We start from the raw sequence: 16426 nt of genomic DNA on the forward strand, positions 1-16426 counted from the left end.
AACTGTAACACAGTGTTTCTCTCTTTTTCCTCAAAATGTAACCTTTAATTAATTAATTAAAGCATCCATCATGAATAAACATACATGAAGCCATTTAAATAAACCCCTTTTAACTTCAAAACCTGCCTATGAATCTTTATGTTTTTCTGTTTTCTTCTGAATAAAAGTTTTCTAGTTACAGTTGTTAGGATGTTTATGGGTTCACTGCAAACAGGAACTGGCAATATCAAGTCATCACCAACCCTGGCATGTCATTGCCCAAGAACATTTTTAAGAAGTAGAAACTTATGAAATCAACATTAAAACAGAAGTTGAGGAATTTCAATGTCATCAGAGTCTTCATCTTATCTACATATAGTCATGGGTATCAGTTACCAATAATGTATATGTCATTGCCTCTGGTACATATACCACAAGTGACAGCCACAGAAGAAGAAGGTTTTGCATATTGCAGATTCATCCTTATAGTCTTTTTTTCTTGTATTTTACACTGAACCATCCCCTAAACCCAGTCAATTTACCAATATCTGTTTTACAAGACTCTGCAGTTTTATTAATGTGATATTAATTTTAAAACATTACAAATACCAGGTTCATCTTAAACTGTAGACTGTTTATTCTGCTAAGGTTTAAGATACTGGCCTATTCTGCAGGACACGTGTCTGCCCTTTGCATGTTTTGTGTAGTTTTGTGTTTCCTCCTGACTTAACAGATTCACATACACTGAAAAAAAATTATAAACGCAACACTTTTTGCCTCCATTCATCATACCTTGAACTCAAAGATCTAAGACTTTCTCTATGTACACAAAAGGCCTATTTCTCTCAAATATTGTTCACAAATCTGTCAAAATCATCCACCTCACTGGTGTGGCATATCAAGATGCTGATCAGACAGCATGGGCATTGCACAGGTGTGGCTCAGGCTGGCCACAATGAAAGGCAAACTGTGTCTTATACCCCATCCAGACTGGCCTGCTTAAAGAAGTTTTACCGTTATGCAGCACTTCTTTACTATATGATCAATCTGTCTTTTTATTAACAGGCTATGTACCACAGTACTTTAAAGTAGCTGTAATTAAACCTCTTCTTTAAAGCCCACTCTTGATCCAGGGTTTTTAGCCAACTATAGAGCCATATCTATCTTTCTTTTTAAAGCAATTGCCACACAGTTGTGTGACTTTCTATATAACAGTAGTTTATTTGAGGATTTAGAGTTCATCATAGCACAGAGATAACACTGGTCAAAATTACTCATGACCTGCTAATTGCATCAGACAAAGGACTTGTCTCTGTACTGGTTTTATTTGATCTTAGTGCTGCATTTTGTAGCAGGTCAAGGCTACGTGTAATTTTCAATCAGTCAGTCTCGAATCTTAGGACGAGTTTTATGTTTAGGGACTCTAGATTCTTAATAACACACACACACAACATCACTGTGCTCAAGGTGAATTTATTAACTAACAAAAGAGAGTACAATAGTGGGTAAATGTGGTGATATTACAGGGACAACAGTCAACATGACAACCAGGAGGTAATGAACAGGGTGGCCTTTGTAAGGCTCGATTGAATTTCATTTTCTATTGTAGAGGGAGAGAATTCTACGAGTATGAGGGAACAATTTAGTTTGACTACTCTAGGGGTTTATTAACTGTAGATGGAAACTTTTAACTAAAGCATTAGTTAATGCTGAACAGACAGTGATTACTAGGGAGTAACAGGGATGAATTAAGACAAAACAGGAAGAGGTTAGGGAACTCTTCAAGATTACTTTCTTATGGGTCAGCTAGTTTTCAAACATCACTGAAAGGATAACAACGGGGGACTTAGTTTCACATTTGAGGGAGGGCTGTCTGTATTATATAAGGATCTATAACCATACAACAAACTAATAGAATGGAGCGTTATTAGCCTACCATCAAAACTATGAAATTACTCTTTAAGGCACTTTTTTGATATATTTGTTTGACAGGGAATCTGTTGCAAACAGGAATAAATATACTGTATATTCATTTATTAAAAAACAAACAAACAAAAAAAACAAGCATCCCAGAAAAAACTTTCTCTTGAGGAAGAAAAAGGGCAGGTGCTGAAGCCCCTTTTGATGTCTATGTGTGCACGTGCCAGCTTATGAAAGAGTGGTTATACCTCATGGACAGGAGTCTCTCAAATCGTTTGTCAGACAACCTGTTGCTTCTCAGTCCTCGCCACTAGAAGGTATCGCTCTCTTTTCGCAAAATAATATCAAATAATACCTCCACCCCTCGAAAGACATCTTTAGCAGCTCTGCCATCTCTGCATCCTCATGAACTGGCGTTCAAGTCAAAAGTGAGGTCGGAAAAGTGTTACGCAAACACGCGCGTAAAGATTGGGAACGTCCCAGACGACCAAACATGGGTGGATGTGTGTTTGTGTGTATAGTGGGATGCATCAGTCTCATATCTCCATATATCTCTGTCTAAAGCACATTTATATCGCTGTACTTAAGGAAAGAAGCAACAAGTGACAGGAACAGTTGCAGGATCGTTTCTGAGGCCATGTGGCTTTAATAACAGCAGATTGAATCTGTTGTTTAGTACAACATTTTTCTGCACAGTGAACTGTTCTTTCTCGTCTTTGAAAAAATAAAAGTCTCAAGCATTGAAATAAGCTGTGTCATATCTCCTGTTTTTATTTCCCACATCTCGATCAAATGTGGGCATCTTTGAATGGTTTTGTATCAACTAAAAAAATCAACAAAAAAACTTTTGTTTACTGCAATCTGCTGTTTTGTCCACATCAGCTGTTGCAGCTCGGCTCACATTTATGACAGCTGAAGCATCTCACTGCATATACAAGTGAAACTAAGAGAGTGTGACTGTGAAAACTTATTTAGTAACTGTGAGTTAAGAAACTGAGGTTGGCAAAATGCACAGAATTGAGAAAAGCCAACACTATTATTAGCAAAGAGCAGGGTGAAAACAGTCAGGTGGCAGCTTCTCCTTTTTTGCAGGTTAAAATGTCTAACGTTTTACGCCCATTTCTGCCTGCTGAGTCATCAGTGATTATAAATAACCTGGGTGTTTATTCTGATATAATCCATTTGCAATAGTGTTACAAAGTGACTAAATACTTTCATTAAAAATGTGATCCCCTCGGAATTGCAACGTTTCGTTTTAAAACAACTCTCAGCTTTGAGAAATAATTTGTATCTGATTTGGTTTCCCCACAAACAGAAACATTCAATTACCTGGTTAAAGAGTTTAAAGTTCAACCACAGTGCATTAGCTTCCTTATATTTTACTTATCTGTTGAGAACCTATTTTAACAACAGTCTGAAGCAGCGAATAAAGCAAAATATAAAAATAAATTATATTCACAAGTATGGAGATGTCTGCTGTCCCCCTCTTCTTCCTATGCATCCCTTCATATTTCTGCCATCACTGGTTCACTGCTGAACATTTATTAGAACTCTGCCCCCTGCTGTAAGGAAGCTCAACTACCATCAAGCTTCATTTTCAGGAGAACATGTAGATTCAACAAAAGTCAAAAACAGCAAAGAAGAATATCACAAATGTTGTATAATCACTGTAAAAGATAAACAAAACTTTCATGACACAAAACAGCCTGAAATTCGATTTTTCTTTCTTCACATTGTCATCTCCCCGTTTGAATTATTTTCAAATTGTATTGCCATGTTTTTATTTTAAAAAACATGGCATTAACTCAGTCAGTCCCTTTACTTTGGTGCTTTCACTGTCCTGGATTTCCACACTCTCGTCCTCCTCGCCACGAAACACTCATGTAGAGGTAAATTACACACATCCCTAACAGTTTACGTTTACATGTAAAGTTATTCTGCTGATTTTGGACTAAACAAGTGTATTCTGCAGAAATAACCACCATAATGCTGTTTCTCAGTCTAATGTTGGGAGGCTCACTGTAGGCCTGAAATGAAATGAACTCCCAAATCAATTTCAAATGGGAACAACAAGTAAGCTCTCCCCTGCATCGCTGGAATTGGTTTTGTTATTGAAAATTAAATGAAGTGTTTTATTTTTTGCCCTTTTATAGCAGATTATAGCCTTGTTCTTTTGCCTGCTATGATTTCCACCAAGCCTGATTTAGGTTAATTTCAGTGCCTTTTCTTTTTATGTCAGGAAATTCCATAAAAGTGTCGCTCTGAAAGGTGGCGGTAATTTCTACCAGGTGATTTATTGTTTTTAAATGGGTCGCGTTTTCCCACCTTTCCTTTGTCACTAGGAGTTAAGCAGCCATGAAATTGCCTGAATAATAGTGTTTAAATCCAATCTTGGTTTGTCCCTTCAGCTTTCCCCGCACACAATTCAATCGACGGTGCTCTTGGTGATTGCTCAACTTTTCCTTCACAGTTCTTTTTTTGGCTCCAAAGCATAAAGTGGAACAAAATTTTCACAGGCAGGAACTGGTAATGGTTGACTGATTACATAGTTATGGAGAAACAACCAAAAACGAGGTGTGGATCAGCTTGGAAGAGTTTTAGCATTTACGTAAATTAATGAAATATTCATCAGTAATCTTAGAAATGACTAACTAAGCTTATGCTAAGGTGTGTTCCAATTCTCTTTTTTTTTCTTGTTATTTTTTTTAAGAAAGCTACAAAAAAAATACCTTTTGAACTGTTTTACAGTTTACTACAGTCAGTCAGCCCACTTGGCTCCTGCTGTGGTTTGATGGCTAAATATCAGCAAAGTCTAATGATTGGTCCATCCAAGCCAATACTGGCAATGGTTGGTGAGGACATCACTTTGCCATGTTACCTGGACCCTGTCATGGATGCTTTCAGCATGACTCTGGAGTGGGTGAGACTTGACCTGGACCTAGTTAGCCAGGGATGCTAATGTTAGCAGGCAAACTGTCAAACCACTTTTGAAAAACTTCTTAATTGTTACATCTTTAGGTGCTGTCTCCTCACCTGGTATCCAAAAGTCCAAAAACAGCAGCAGTGTGGTGTTACAGGCTGGTATCCAGAGCCTGAGGTGTTTTGGCTGGACGGTGAGGGAAACCTCCTCTCTGCTGGACCTACAGAGACAGTCAGAGGTCCTGATGACCTCTATACTGTCAGCAGCAGAGTGACTGTGGAGAAGAGACACAGCAACAGCTTCACCTGTAGAGTCCAACAGAAGGACATCAACCAGATCAGAGAGACTCACATCCATGTTACAGGTTCAAGAGTTCTATATAAATTATACGTACGCTGTGGTTCAGGAAGTAGAGCAGGTTGCCCGTTAATCGGACGATCAGCGGTGCAATCCCCGGCTCCAGGCTGAAAGTGTCCTTGGGCAAGATACTGAAACCTGAATTGCCTTTGGTGGCTGATCCACCAGTGAATGAATGTGTGTGAAAGCGCTTTGAGTGGTCGAAAGACAAGAAAGGCTCACTACAAATACGGAGCATTTACTCTTGTGGTTTTAAATAATTTGTGTCTGATTTGAGCAGAAAGAAACTGGATGGCAACCTATGGCACACGTGCCAGAGTGGGCACACAGAGACACGTGAGAAAGCAAACTCAATCCTACAATACTGACATATGATATGTCGTTACAGATGATCAGCCACCTTGATGAAATAATGTTGACATTATTATTAAAATTGTCAAAATAATAACAATAATCATAACGCCTTAGAATTTTAACACAGTATTAATCCTCGTGCTTTATGATCCATGACCGGGCAGGCCGACCAGCAGGTCAGCTGCAGCGGAAGCTGTTTGTGTGTCTGTAAGACTGGGCCAATCTAAAACATTCAATTTTGAGGGGGGACACGAGCAGTTCTATTTCGTATAGGCTTCGCCCTCTAAGGCTATCGCTATTGGGTTTACCCCTTCTGGCACTGAGAAATTTAGTCTACGCCCACACACAGCGTGGGCCTCTTCTAGGTCTGCACCCTGCATATATACAACGGTGAGACCCAGCCTTCGGCTCCCATTTTTCTTCAGCTCTGAGCTGTCTAAAGAGCAAAGACTTTCCAGCCGGAAAACAAGAAGAACGATGTCTTCCATCACGGCATCAATGGCACGGTCCTTCTGTGCGTCCAGGGGTTCCCCCTTGGTTCACAGAAGCCAGGCTGTGTCAAATGAGCCCTTGAGGCGGTCATTACGCTTCAAGCGGACAGGCTAGCACTACACACAACCCTGCGTGCAGTGTTATCCTATCACTGCTCCACTTTCCACTTGCTTTTTTGCACCCCCCCGGCAGAGCCTGGCTCTGGGCTCGTGCGTGACCATGGCATCACCGATGCAGTCCCTCCTCCTGCATCCAGAGGTGTGTGACAGGCTGTGTTGTGCGTTTTACATGTGTGATATATGGCATCAAACACATTAGGCACGGCAGGCGACAGTGACGCTGGGGAGAATTGTGTATCTTGTAACTACAGAACACATAGTGTGAGCCAGCTGTGGGTTAGCCAAATGGCTAACAAGCAGCCTGGGCTTGCTGCAAAGCTGCACATCATCTCTCCCCTTGCCCCCCACCCTGACATGGTCAGATGGCTGGCCTGAGCCCACATGTAGGCCTCCCCTGCCCTCTTCCCTTGCCGGGCGAGTGACATGATGTGGCCTGTAACACCCCAGGCCACCCCACGGCCGGCATCCCCATACTTTGAGGGGGCCCCTCCACCCTGGGTCATGGCTGCAGTTCGCCTCCCCCCTCCTTCCCAGGGATTGTGGAGACTTCCACTCCCGCTACTTCATGGTCAGGAATAAGACGGGCTGCAGCGGTCTGGGATCAGGGTCCTATTTTACCTGGATCAACCTGCTGCTGCTGGCGCCGTCCCTGGACGAAGCGGTGGTGCAGACGGCCCAACTAGTCACACACCTGTCTTACCTGGGCTTCACGATGAACTGGAAGAAGAGTGCTCCTCTCCCCTCCCAGAGACTCACCTACCTTGGCGTGGTACTGGACTCCTCTCTCCGGAGAGCGCGGCTCTCTCAGGAGAGCGTGGATGCTCTGATGGAGCTGCTCCACCATGTTGTCCCATGAGCGGCGGTGGCAGCTCTGTCGGTCATGAGGCTCCTGGGCCTCATGTTGGCGGCTCACATGGTGGTTCCCTTGGGCCTTCTCCACATGAGGAGGCTTCAGCGGTGGTTCATCCGCCTGCGTGTCGACCCGGTGAGACAGAGACAGCGCCGTGTCTCTGTTCTCCTGTCTGTGCCCTAGGTTGTGGCCTACTGGCGGGACCCTCTCTCTCTCTCTCAGTCGGGGTCCCCCCTGGGCATGGTCACGTCCCACATCTGTCTGTCTCCAGCGGCTGCTGGCGGGGCAGCCGTGGTGAAGCGCTTCCTTAGAGGGTGCGAAGGCGCAGTTAACCCAAGCCACGTTTGAGCCTTTGGATACGGCGGACCCGAGATTCCTTTCGGCTAAGGTCGCCTTGCTCATCAGCCAAGAGGGTCAGTGATCTGGCTGCCCTCCCTGTGGCTCCGTCGTGCCTCAGGATTCAGGGCGACGGCAGCTTGGCTATCCTGCGCCCTAACCCGACGTTCATGCCTAAAAGCATTACGAGCTCCTTTCGGTCGCGTGTCATCCCCCCCCCATGGGTCGGTGGAGGATGCCATGTCCTACCTCTTCTGCCCGGTGCGAGCGCTGTCCTGCTATTTGGCGTGCATGCCCGCCTGGCGCCGTTCACAGCGTCTGTTTGTGCACTACAGGGAGCGGTCCAAAGGACCTCCCCTGTCGGCGCAGCGCCTAACAGGGGAGACACAGACAGCTTTCACTGCAGCTGACCGGCCGGCACAGTCGTGGATCATTTAAAGAAAATGAAAAATAAAAATTCTTGAACAGGATTGTTCCCGAAATTCCCGATGGCCAATCCGCCCCCCGGATTAAAAGACATTCCTTTTAGACTCCAGAACTTGCCTTTTTTTGTAACATATTCTACAGTGTAGACATAATCTAGTACACTGCAACTAGGAATTGCAAATAGCTAATAAAGCGCTGTGAGATAACTGTTGTTGTGATTTGGCACTATATAAATAAAATTGAATTGAACTGAGTTGAATTAATATGTGATGTCAAACATGTATCTGCCCAGGGCCTGCAGACGAGAAGTAGCTATAGGAGCTGCGAGCTGATACATATAAATTTTAACACATAGATCTCTTCTCTTTGTATTAAATACATGTTTTGTACTTGCTGACTGACAAATAAATGTAATAAAACTAAACTATTGCCTGTTACCTTGTATCAGTGGTTCTCAAACTGGGGCTTGGGTCCCCCTTAAGGGCCACAGTACCACTGCTAGAGGGGCACGGATGTTGAACAGGCCCAAAGTTGGAATAATATGATTCATGTGGTGGCATAAATAAAAAAAAGGGTTCTGTAGCAACCAAGGCTGTTTTGCTAAAACTCATGGGAATCCACTGACATGGCTCGGAGACGCTGACGCTGCCCAGGTATATCATTCATTGTTACAAAAAGTAATAGAAATAATACTTTGACATCCATTTGCTCAGTAAGGCCGTGATATGTGATCTCCTCCCTATGCGGACTTTGTCGCTCTGTAACAACGTCACATGACATAAAATAATTTTTAGAGCCATTAAAGGGTTTTGTTACTTTAACGTGAACAGACCTGCTGAAATGACAGATGCTTTTGTTCCTCTTCCAAGAATTTAAAGTAGAATTTGTAATGAGAATGTTTTGTCAAAGCTTTATGGTCTTTAGGGTATGTTTACAATGTTTGATTCAGTTTAGATTGTTATTAATAAATCTATTCAATTCTGATTTGTGTTTTTTAGGAGCGTTTTTGGTTCTGGAGTGATGGTACGCCTTTCACCTTTTCATACTGGTGCAAAGGAGAGCCAAATAACCTTAGGGGCCAGCACTGTTTACAAATAAATCATGGAGGTAAATCAGAAAAGACATTTTTTGCATATTTTTGCATGGGACAATAATTTACTTGTGTAAATAAAAAAGGCTATATTAATGACAAAAGTGAGATCAGTTCATAAATGTATCCATAATTTTTTAAGCACTGTGAGATAAATTATAAATTTATATATATATCTTTTCATAACTCTGCCATGGCGTTAAAGCCTTTCCATTTATTATTTTAATATTTAAATATTTAAAATATTGTAATAAAATATTTAGTTTTACTCTGTATCATATTATATATTCTGCTAAACAATGAAGCTCATGTGTTTGTCATACACACAGGTGACAAATGCTGGGATGATACAAAGTGTCACTACCACCTTCAATCTGTCTGTATAAAGAAAACCAACTGATTCCTGGGCTGACACAGAGGCACGAAGCACCTGGAAAAATCACAAACACGGGTGGATGTTTTCTCTCTCTTCATGCCATCAGTCTCATATGTACCCTGAAGGCTCTATATCACATTTCATGTCTTTATTTTCATTTCTATCACTGGAACTCTACTTAAAAAACTAAGTGAATTAAGAAGATCTAAATCGTCTCTGAGGTCTTGTGCCTTTAATAAGAGCAGACTGAATGTCCTATGAAAAGCAGGCTTTTAGCACAAACTTATTCTGCAGAGTGAACTGTGCTTTCTTGTTTCATGCAAATTGAAACAAGCTGGTTCACAAATTAGTAAGGTCAAGATTTTTATTTTTTAACAGAGATTATTTAGGGTAATTCATACCAAAATGACACCTAAACACAACCAAAGTTACTACAGTCACACAAACTAATGATCTATAATGGAATACATACAAAGGGACCTGTTGGCAAAAAATAGGCTACTTATCGTAAAGCTAAGTTCTGCTGTGTGTGTGCGTTTGCAGTGAAGGCTGAAACTGCACAGTGGACTCACCAACTAATAAAATATGAGATACAGACACACAAGCTACGATCAGATTTAAAACACAGTAGTACATTTTGTCTAGTTTATAAGATATTACACAACACTGCTCCGCTTCCACTGAAGACATTTGTTGTGCAGAGAGCTCAGGTCACAACAGGTACCACAAAACTGTATCATTCCCTTTATTCGGTATATATTGCTTTTAAGTGCTGACTGTAATCAGTCATTTTATTTTACTTGAATTTTCATTTAAATTCTTTATTTTAGGTTGTCATTTTAATAACTGATGGACATATGAAAATTAACCTGTTGAGCTAACTCTGGCTCATTTACAGTTACGTTGCTGTTGATTAATGAGCACCGTCCCTGTCAAATGAAGTGAAATAAATGAAAAGAAAACAGCAGGAGTAATGTAAGACACAAACTGGTACACTGCCTGGGTTTAGAGCCCCCCCCCCCCCCCCCTACTTTTCTTTTGTTCAGTAATACACGCAAAGAAGACTTTCATGGATGATTCTGCATTATGCAACATCTTCTTCAGTGACAGTGATATTTCTGTGGCAGAGGAAGCACACTTACTCTGATGCAATAATTCCCAAACTTCTGTTTTGAATGCATGTGTTGCAGGGCACTTCTCTGCCCACAGAGCTTTCTATTGTTCTAGACAGGTTTTGAATCCTTGTGTTGTTTTGTGTCTGTGTTTTTTCTTCTGTATTGTTGTGTTTTATATGATACTGGTGACTATATGAAACCAAAACATATCTGAAAGAGTTAGGTGATAAAGATTGTATCATCCAAATGCAATATTTGTCTGTTCAGTTTAAACAAATAGTGACATTGCTGCCTGATCAGCTTCTAGTTTGTTTGGTAATAATGATTTGACATTAAGTAAACTGACTACAAGTGATGATCACTAACTGTTGAAATAATTACTCAACTTCTCTTTTAAATTTTGTCCAGATACAGACATTGAGCACAGGTTTAAGTTTTGGTCTTTGTATATTGTATATATTGTATATGCTACATACAGTAATTGGTAGCAGTTAACGAGTAACCTTCATTCAGTCATTGCCTCTGGTACATTTTCCACAAGTGGCAGCAACTGAAGAAGAAGGTTTGCAAATTGCAGAATCATCATTGAAGGCCTTCTTTTCCTTGCATTTTATAATGAGCAATAGAAAAGTATGAGGAGCCTCTAAACCCAGTTTGACACTCCTGCTGTTATTAATGTGAACCTGCAACTTAATTTTAGTGTTTCACTCTTAATAGGGCACTTGCAATGACTCTAAGCTCTACACAGCTGGCACTAGGCCTTTTTTAAATGTTTTATGTAGGTTTCCTCATTTACCATCATTTCTTAATGAATTTCACAGTTTAGCCTATACATATATGACACTTCTCCCATTTGTTTCCCTATTATTTGAAACTTCAACACTGTTTCCTAGAAATTATATTAATATAGCGCGCTCCCTTTTCCTTTGTCTTAACCCTCTATTGCCATATGGAAACAATTACTTTATCTCTATTGCAATAATAGGAAATGCTTCAAAATCCTTGCTTTTTAATCGTGAAAATGGGTCTTTTCACCCTTTTCCTACCGATCTATGACACTGCACAGTTCATGATCTGAGGTCAGCTAAAATAGACACATTTTTCAATATTTAAGAAGAATTTCCTAATTTAAACCAGTTAGGATTTGTTTTTTGGTAAAATGCTAAAATTAATTTGTTGGCATATGGCAACTATATGCGAATATGGAGGTGAACTGCGTACCTTCAACCTACTGCAATTGTTGTACCCTGTAAACTCTGTTTATATATGTTGATTTTATTTATTGAACATCCAAGCCAAATTTTTCTATGAGAGCAGGGCAGTGAGCTGGGAAGTTAGTTGAGTTAGCTCCTGCAAAATGCCAGGATGCAAAGGCATTGTGAGGAACAGGTGCTCGATATGTGTTGTGTAATTCTGTGTTACCCAAGAGCGGAACTGCTTTGTGGCTTCTCACAAGGGGTTAAACTGGTGCAAAATGAAGAGTGTAATATAAATTTGTTGCCGAAATATGTTAATAATGACAAAAATGAAAAGGTTTATCTATTTTAAGTATAAGTTGAGTTTGTTTAGTCTTGTTTATAATAAAAGTATTATCGCTAAGTCCACCTTAGTTAAGGTTGCTATGCCGGTCAAGCTTTCTGTTCTTGGATGGATCATGTGATGTGGTTAGGTTTGACCTATGGCTATTACTTAACTGATCGTAATATAGTTTTAATTTATGTTTCTGACAATATTGTGTTTGATAATGTTTCTGTGTATGTTTTCGTGTCTGTGCTCAGTTCCCTAATTTGTGAGAGATGACAAGATAAGTATCTGTTTATAAGGGCTGGTGTGTCTCTTCATCCGTGTTTCCACATCAGACAGCTGAAGCTACAGACGCTGAGAAGGAAGAAGAGAAGGTAATTCTGCAGCTACAAACTTCTGACTTTCCTTTACTGGACTGACAGTGGACATAGGTCTTCTGTTCTACAGAAGTATCAATAACCTGAGTTTTTCTCTCTATAGCAAAGGTCATCATCATCTCATCATCTCCATCATGAAGATGCTGACTGTGTCTGCACTTGTTTGTGCCATGATGGCTCTGACTCGAGCTGCTGGTCAGTTTTATAAACAGAAAGTGTTACAGATGAATGTGTTGTACAATAACGATCAAGGTCAATAACTGCTGTGTCAAACTTTCTAGCTCTTCCAGAGGCAAACCCCGAAAATGCCCAACAAGGTCAGTGTGTGTTGTTCTGATGCTCTGCTGATGACTTACATGTTGTATAAATTAAAAGCATTGGAGGATAAAATGTTTATTGTAACTTATATTACGTCGTCTTGTATTATGTTTTAAAAATTCATGTTTTACTGTTTTATGTTATGTTATTTTGTGCTGATATGTCATTTATGTCATAATTGTTATATCGTGACATGTTATTTTATGTTGTTATGTTACAGTGTCATGTCATTAAAATAAGTTGATTTCATATCTACATATAGAGACTTTAGAGACTCCACATTACTCACCAAACTCTACTTGTTCTCAGCAAAGAGTCACCTGGTCAAGAGGTCGACAGCTTGTTCTGGTCGCTGGTCTGAGTTCAGCGGTCGCTGTTTCCACTACGTTCCAAAACCCATGACTTGGGCCCAAGCTGAGGTAAAGAGGGAGACTTTGTTTTAGTTCAGAAGGCTTCTAAAATATGTTTATTTTGTTTGCACATACATAGACATGTGGTTAATTTGCAATTTCTCTCTCTCCCTCGTATTTATCTCTGCTGTAGAAAAACTGTGAGTCCATGGGTGGAAACCTTGCTTCCGTTCACAACCTGCTGGAGTACCATGAGATTCAGAGGCTGATCATGAGCGCAAGTTATGATTACACAGTAACGTGGATTGGAGGCTCGGATGCACAAGAGGTATTTTAATCATCATGTACAAGCTGTAAATATCAAAAACATATAATATTTTTGATTTGTTTTTAAATCACACTATATTTATTAACTATATTTTATACCATGTTCTCTCACTTTATTCCTGTACTATATATCATGTTAAAGTATATTACTACATTTTACTTTATATGTTATATTTCATACTATAATATGTTAACATGTCATACTGTTAGTATCATGGCAAAATCATGTAATATACTGCTGTCCTACTGTATTCACTGTTGATGGTATCATATCATATTCTACTGACGACTGATCACACCACTATGTCATTTCGGTTCAGACACTTAATTCTAACCTTTGTACAACCTACCTTTTCCAATTCTCCATCTTTGGATCTTTCTAATTACCTGTATTTATTTATGTCCTTGTGGTGCTGCAACTGCAATCGCTGGGGAGACTTATTTCATCTTAAATAAAACTGATAATAAATGCTTTTAAGTTCACGTAATATCCATTTCTCTTCTGTCTTCCAGGAGAACCAGTGGTTCTGGATTGATGGTACACCTTTTAACTACTTGAACTGGTGTGGTGGAGAGCCTAATAATCTGGGCGGCAGGCAGAACTGTTTGCAAATCAATCATGGAGGTAAAACAACATAGTGGTTTATGTAGAAGTGATGTGAATTATTAGAAGTGATGAAAGCTAATTTTAATTAAAATTCCATATAACTTACGGCTCAGATAAAAAGCATACTGTGTCCCTAGTAAACAATGTATTTGTGAATTAGATAATCTTTGTTTATATGAAATCTCTTGCCACACTGATATTATATTAGTTCGGCAATAACTTGCATGTAATATCAGTCACCATAATGTTCACAAATTCACTCCCTTTTCTTGGTACCTGCAGATCAAAAGTGCTGGGATGACTATCAGTGCGACTTTCGAAAACCGTCTGTCTGTGCCAAGAAGATCTGATGATTCCTGTGCTGTAACAGAGTCATGTAGGCTTCCGTCTTTCTACCATGAGCCTCACATACAAGCTGAAGTCTCTATATCTCATTTCATATCTCTATTGCTTTAACGCCACTTAAAGAACGAAGCGACAAGTGACATAAACTGGAGCTGGATTGTCTCTTAGGCCTTGTGCCTTTAAAAAGAGCAGACTGAATGTGTTATGAAAAGACTGCTTCTGGAACATTCTTGCATACAGTATAATCTGTAAAATGATATTTCTTTGTACAAGAATAAAACGCTCAAGCACTGGAACAAGCCTGTCATGAATCTAATATTACAGCCTGGGGGTATATATCTAAAAGCAAACATTTCATTCCTCCAGGAAGATATATTTGAAAGGAAACAGTGTGACAGTGCTACCTGTCTTTGGGGAGATTTAAGATCACACAAAAAAAGAACCTTTTAGAACATGCATTTGCTTTTTTTCTGCTAACTGTAACACAGTGTTTCTCTCTTTTTCCTCAAAATGTAACCTTTAATTAATTAATTAAAGCATCCATCATGAATAAACATGCATGAAGCCATTTAAATAAACCCCTTTTAACTTCAGAACCTGCCTATGAATCTTTATGTTTTTCTGTTTTCTTCTGAATAAAAGTTTTCTAGTTACAGTTGTTAGGATGTTTATGGGTTCACTGCAAACAGGAACTGACAATATCTAATTTGACACACTTAAGGGTGTCCATTTGCACAAATATAAGATAATATAGGCTCAAAAGAACAGGGTTCCAACTTGTGCATCAATGATGATTGTTGATAACACTAGAGGAACTAGAGGAGTGAGAGGAGAAAGTGAAAACCTGACCTGACTTGTAGACATAGTCAGACAATCAAGTCATCACCAACCCTGGAATGTCATTGCCCCACAACATTTTTAAGAAGTAGAAACTTATGAAATCAACATTAAAACAGAAGTTGAGGAATTTCAATGTCATCAGAGTCTTCATCTTATCTACATATAGTCATGGGTATCAGTTACCAATAATGTATATGTCATTGCCTCTGGTACATATACCACAAGTGACAGCCACAGAAGAAGAAGGTTTTGCATATTGCAGATTCATCCTTATAGTCTTTTTTCTTGTATTTTACACTGAACCATCCCCTAAACCCAGTCAATTTACCAATATGTGTTTTACAAGACTCTGCAGTTTTATTAATGTGATATTAATTTTAAAACATTACAAATACCAGGTTCAACTTAAACTGTAGACTGTTTATTCTGCTAAGTTTTAAGATACTGGCCTATTCTGCAGGACACGTGTCTGCCCTTTGCATGTTTTGTGTATCAAATATTGTTCACAAATCTGTCAAAATCATCCACCTCACTGGTGTGGCATATCAAGATGCTGATCAGACAGCATGGGCATTGCACAGGTGTGGCTCAGGCTGGCCACAATGAAAGGCAAACTGTGTCTTATACCCCATCCAGACTGGCCTGCTTAAAGAAGTTTTACCGTTATGCAGCACTTCTTTACTATATGATCAATCTGTCTTTTTTATTAACAGGCTATGTACCACAGTACTTTAAAGTAGCTGTAATTAAACCTCTTCTTTAAAAGCCCACTCTTGATCCAGGGTTTTTAGCCAACTATAGAGCCATATCTATCTTTCTTTTTAAAGCAATTGCCAAACAGTTGTGTGACTTTCTACATAACAGTAGTTCATGTGAGGATTTAGAGTTCATCATAGCACAGAGACAACACTGGTCAAAATTACTCATGACCTGCTAATTGCATCAGACAAAGGACTTGTCTCTGTACTGGTTTTATTTGATCTTAGTGCTGCATTTTGTAGCAGGTCAAGGCTACGTGTAATTTTCAATCAGTCAGTCTCGAATCTTAGGACGAGTTTTATGTTTAGGGACTCTAGATTCTTAATAACACACACACACAACATCACTGTGCTCAAGGTGAATTTATTAACTAACAAAAGAGAGTACAATCGTGGGTAAATGTGGTGATATTACAGGGACAACAGTCAACATGACAACCAGGAGGTAATGAACAGGGTGGCCTTTGTAAGGCTCGATTGAATTTCATTTTCTATTGTAGAGGGAGAGAATTCTACGAGTATGAGGGAACAATTTAGTTTGACTACTCTAGGGGTTTATTAACTGTAGATGGAAACTTTTAACTAAAGCATTAGTTAATACTGAACAGACAGTGATTACTAGGGAGTAACAGGGATGAATTAAGAC

General features: G+C 39.7%; 1 protein-coding gene across 1 annotated transcript; it reads left to right on the forward strand.

Annotated features, from left to right (window-relative positions):
* The first annotated feature begins 12164 nt into the window (after positions 1-12164).
* LOC119912956 (ladderlectin-like) lies at positions 12165-14775 on the forward strand. Its single transcript, XM_038732251.1, has 7 exons — positions 12165-12232; positions 12339-12430; positions 12517-12552; positions 12863-12972; positions 13097-13231; positions 13744-13855; positions 14120-14775. The coding sequence occupies exons 2-7, from the start codon at positions 12370-12372 to the stop codon at positions 14185-14187; spliced, it is 522 nt and encodes a 173-aa protein (XP_038588179.1). The 5' UTR covers positions 12165-12232; positions 12339-12369; the 3' UTR covers positions 14188-14775.
* The last annotated feature ends 1651 nt before the right edge of the window (positions 14776-16426 follow it).

Source organism: Micropterus salmoides, unplaced genomic scaffold (genome assembly GCF_014851395.1).
Source record: "Micropterus salmoides isolate LMB-PRFRI ecotype aquatic unplaced genomic scaffold, ASM1485139v1 Ms_hic_scaffold_2, whole genome shotgun sequence".
In the NCBI taxonomy this organism is placed as follows: domain Eukaryota; kingdom Metazoa; phylum Chordata; class Actinopteri; order Centrarchiformes; family Centrarchidae; genus Micropterus; species Micropterus salmoides.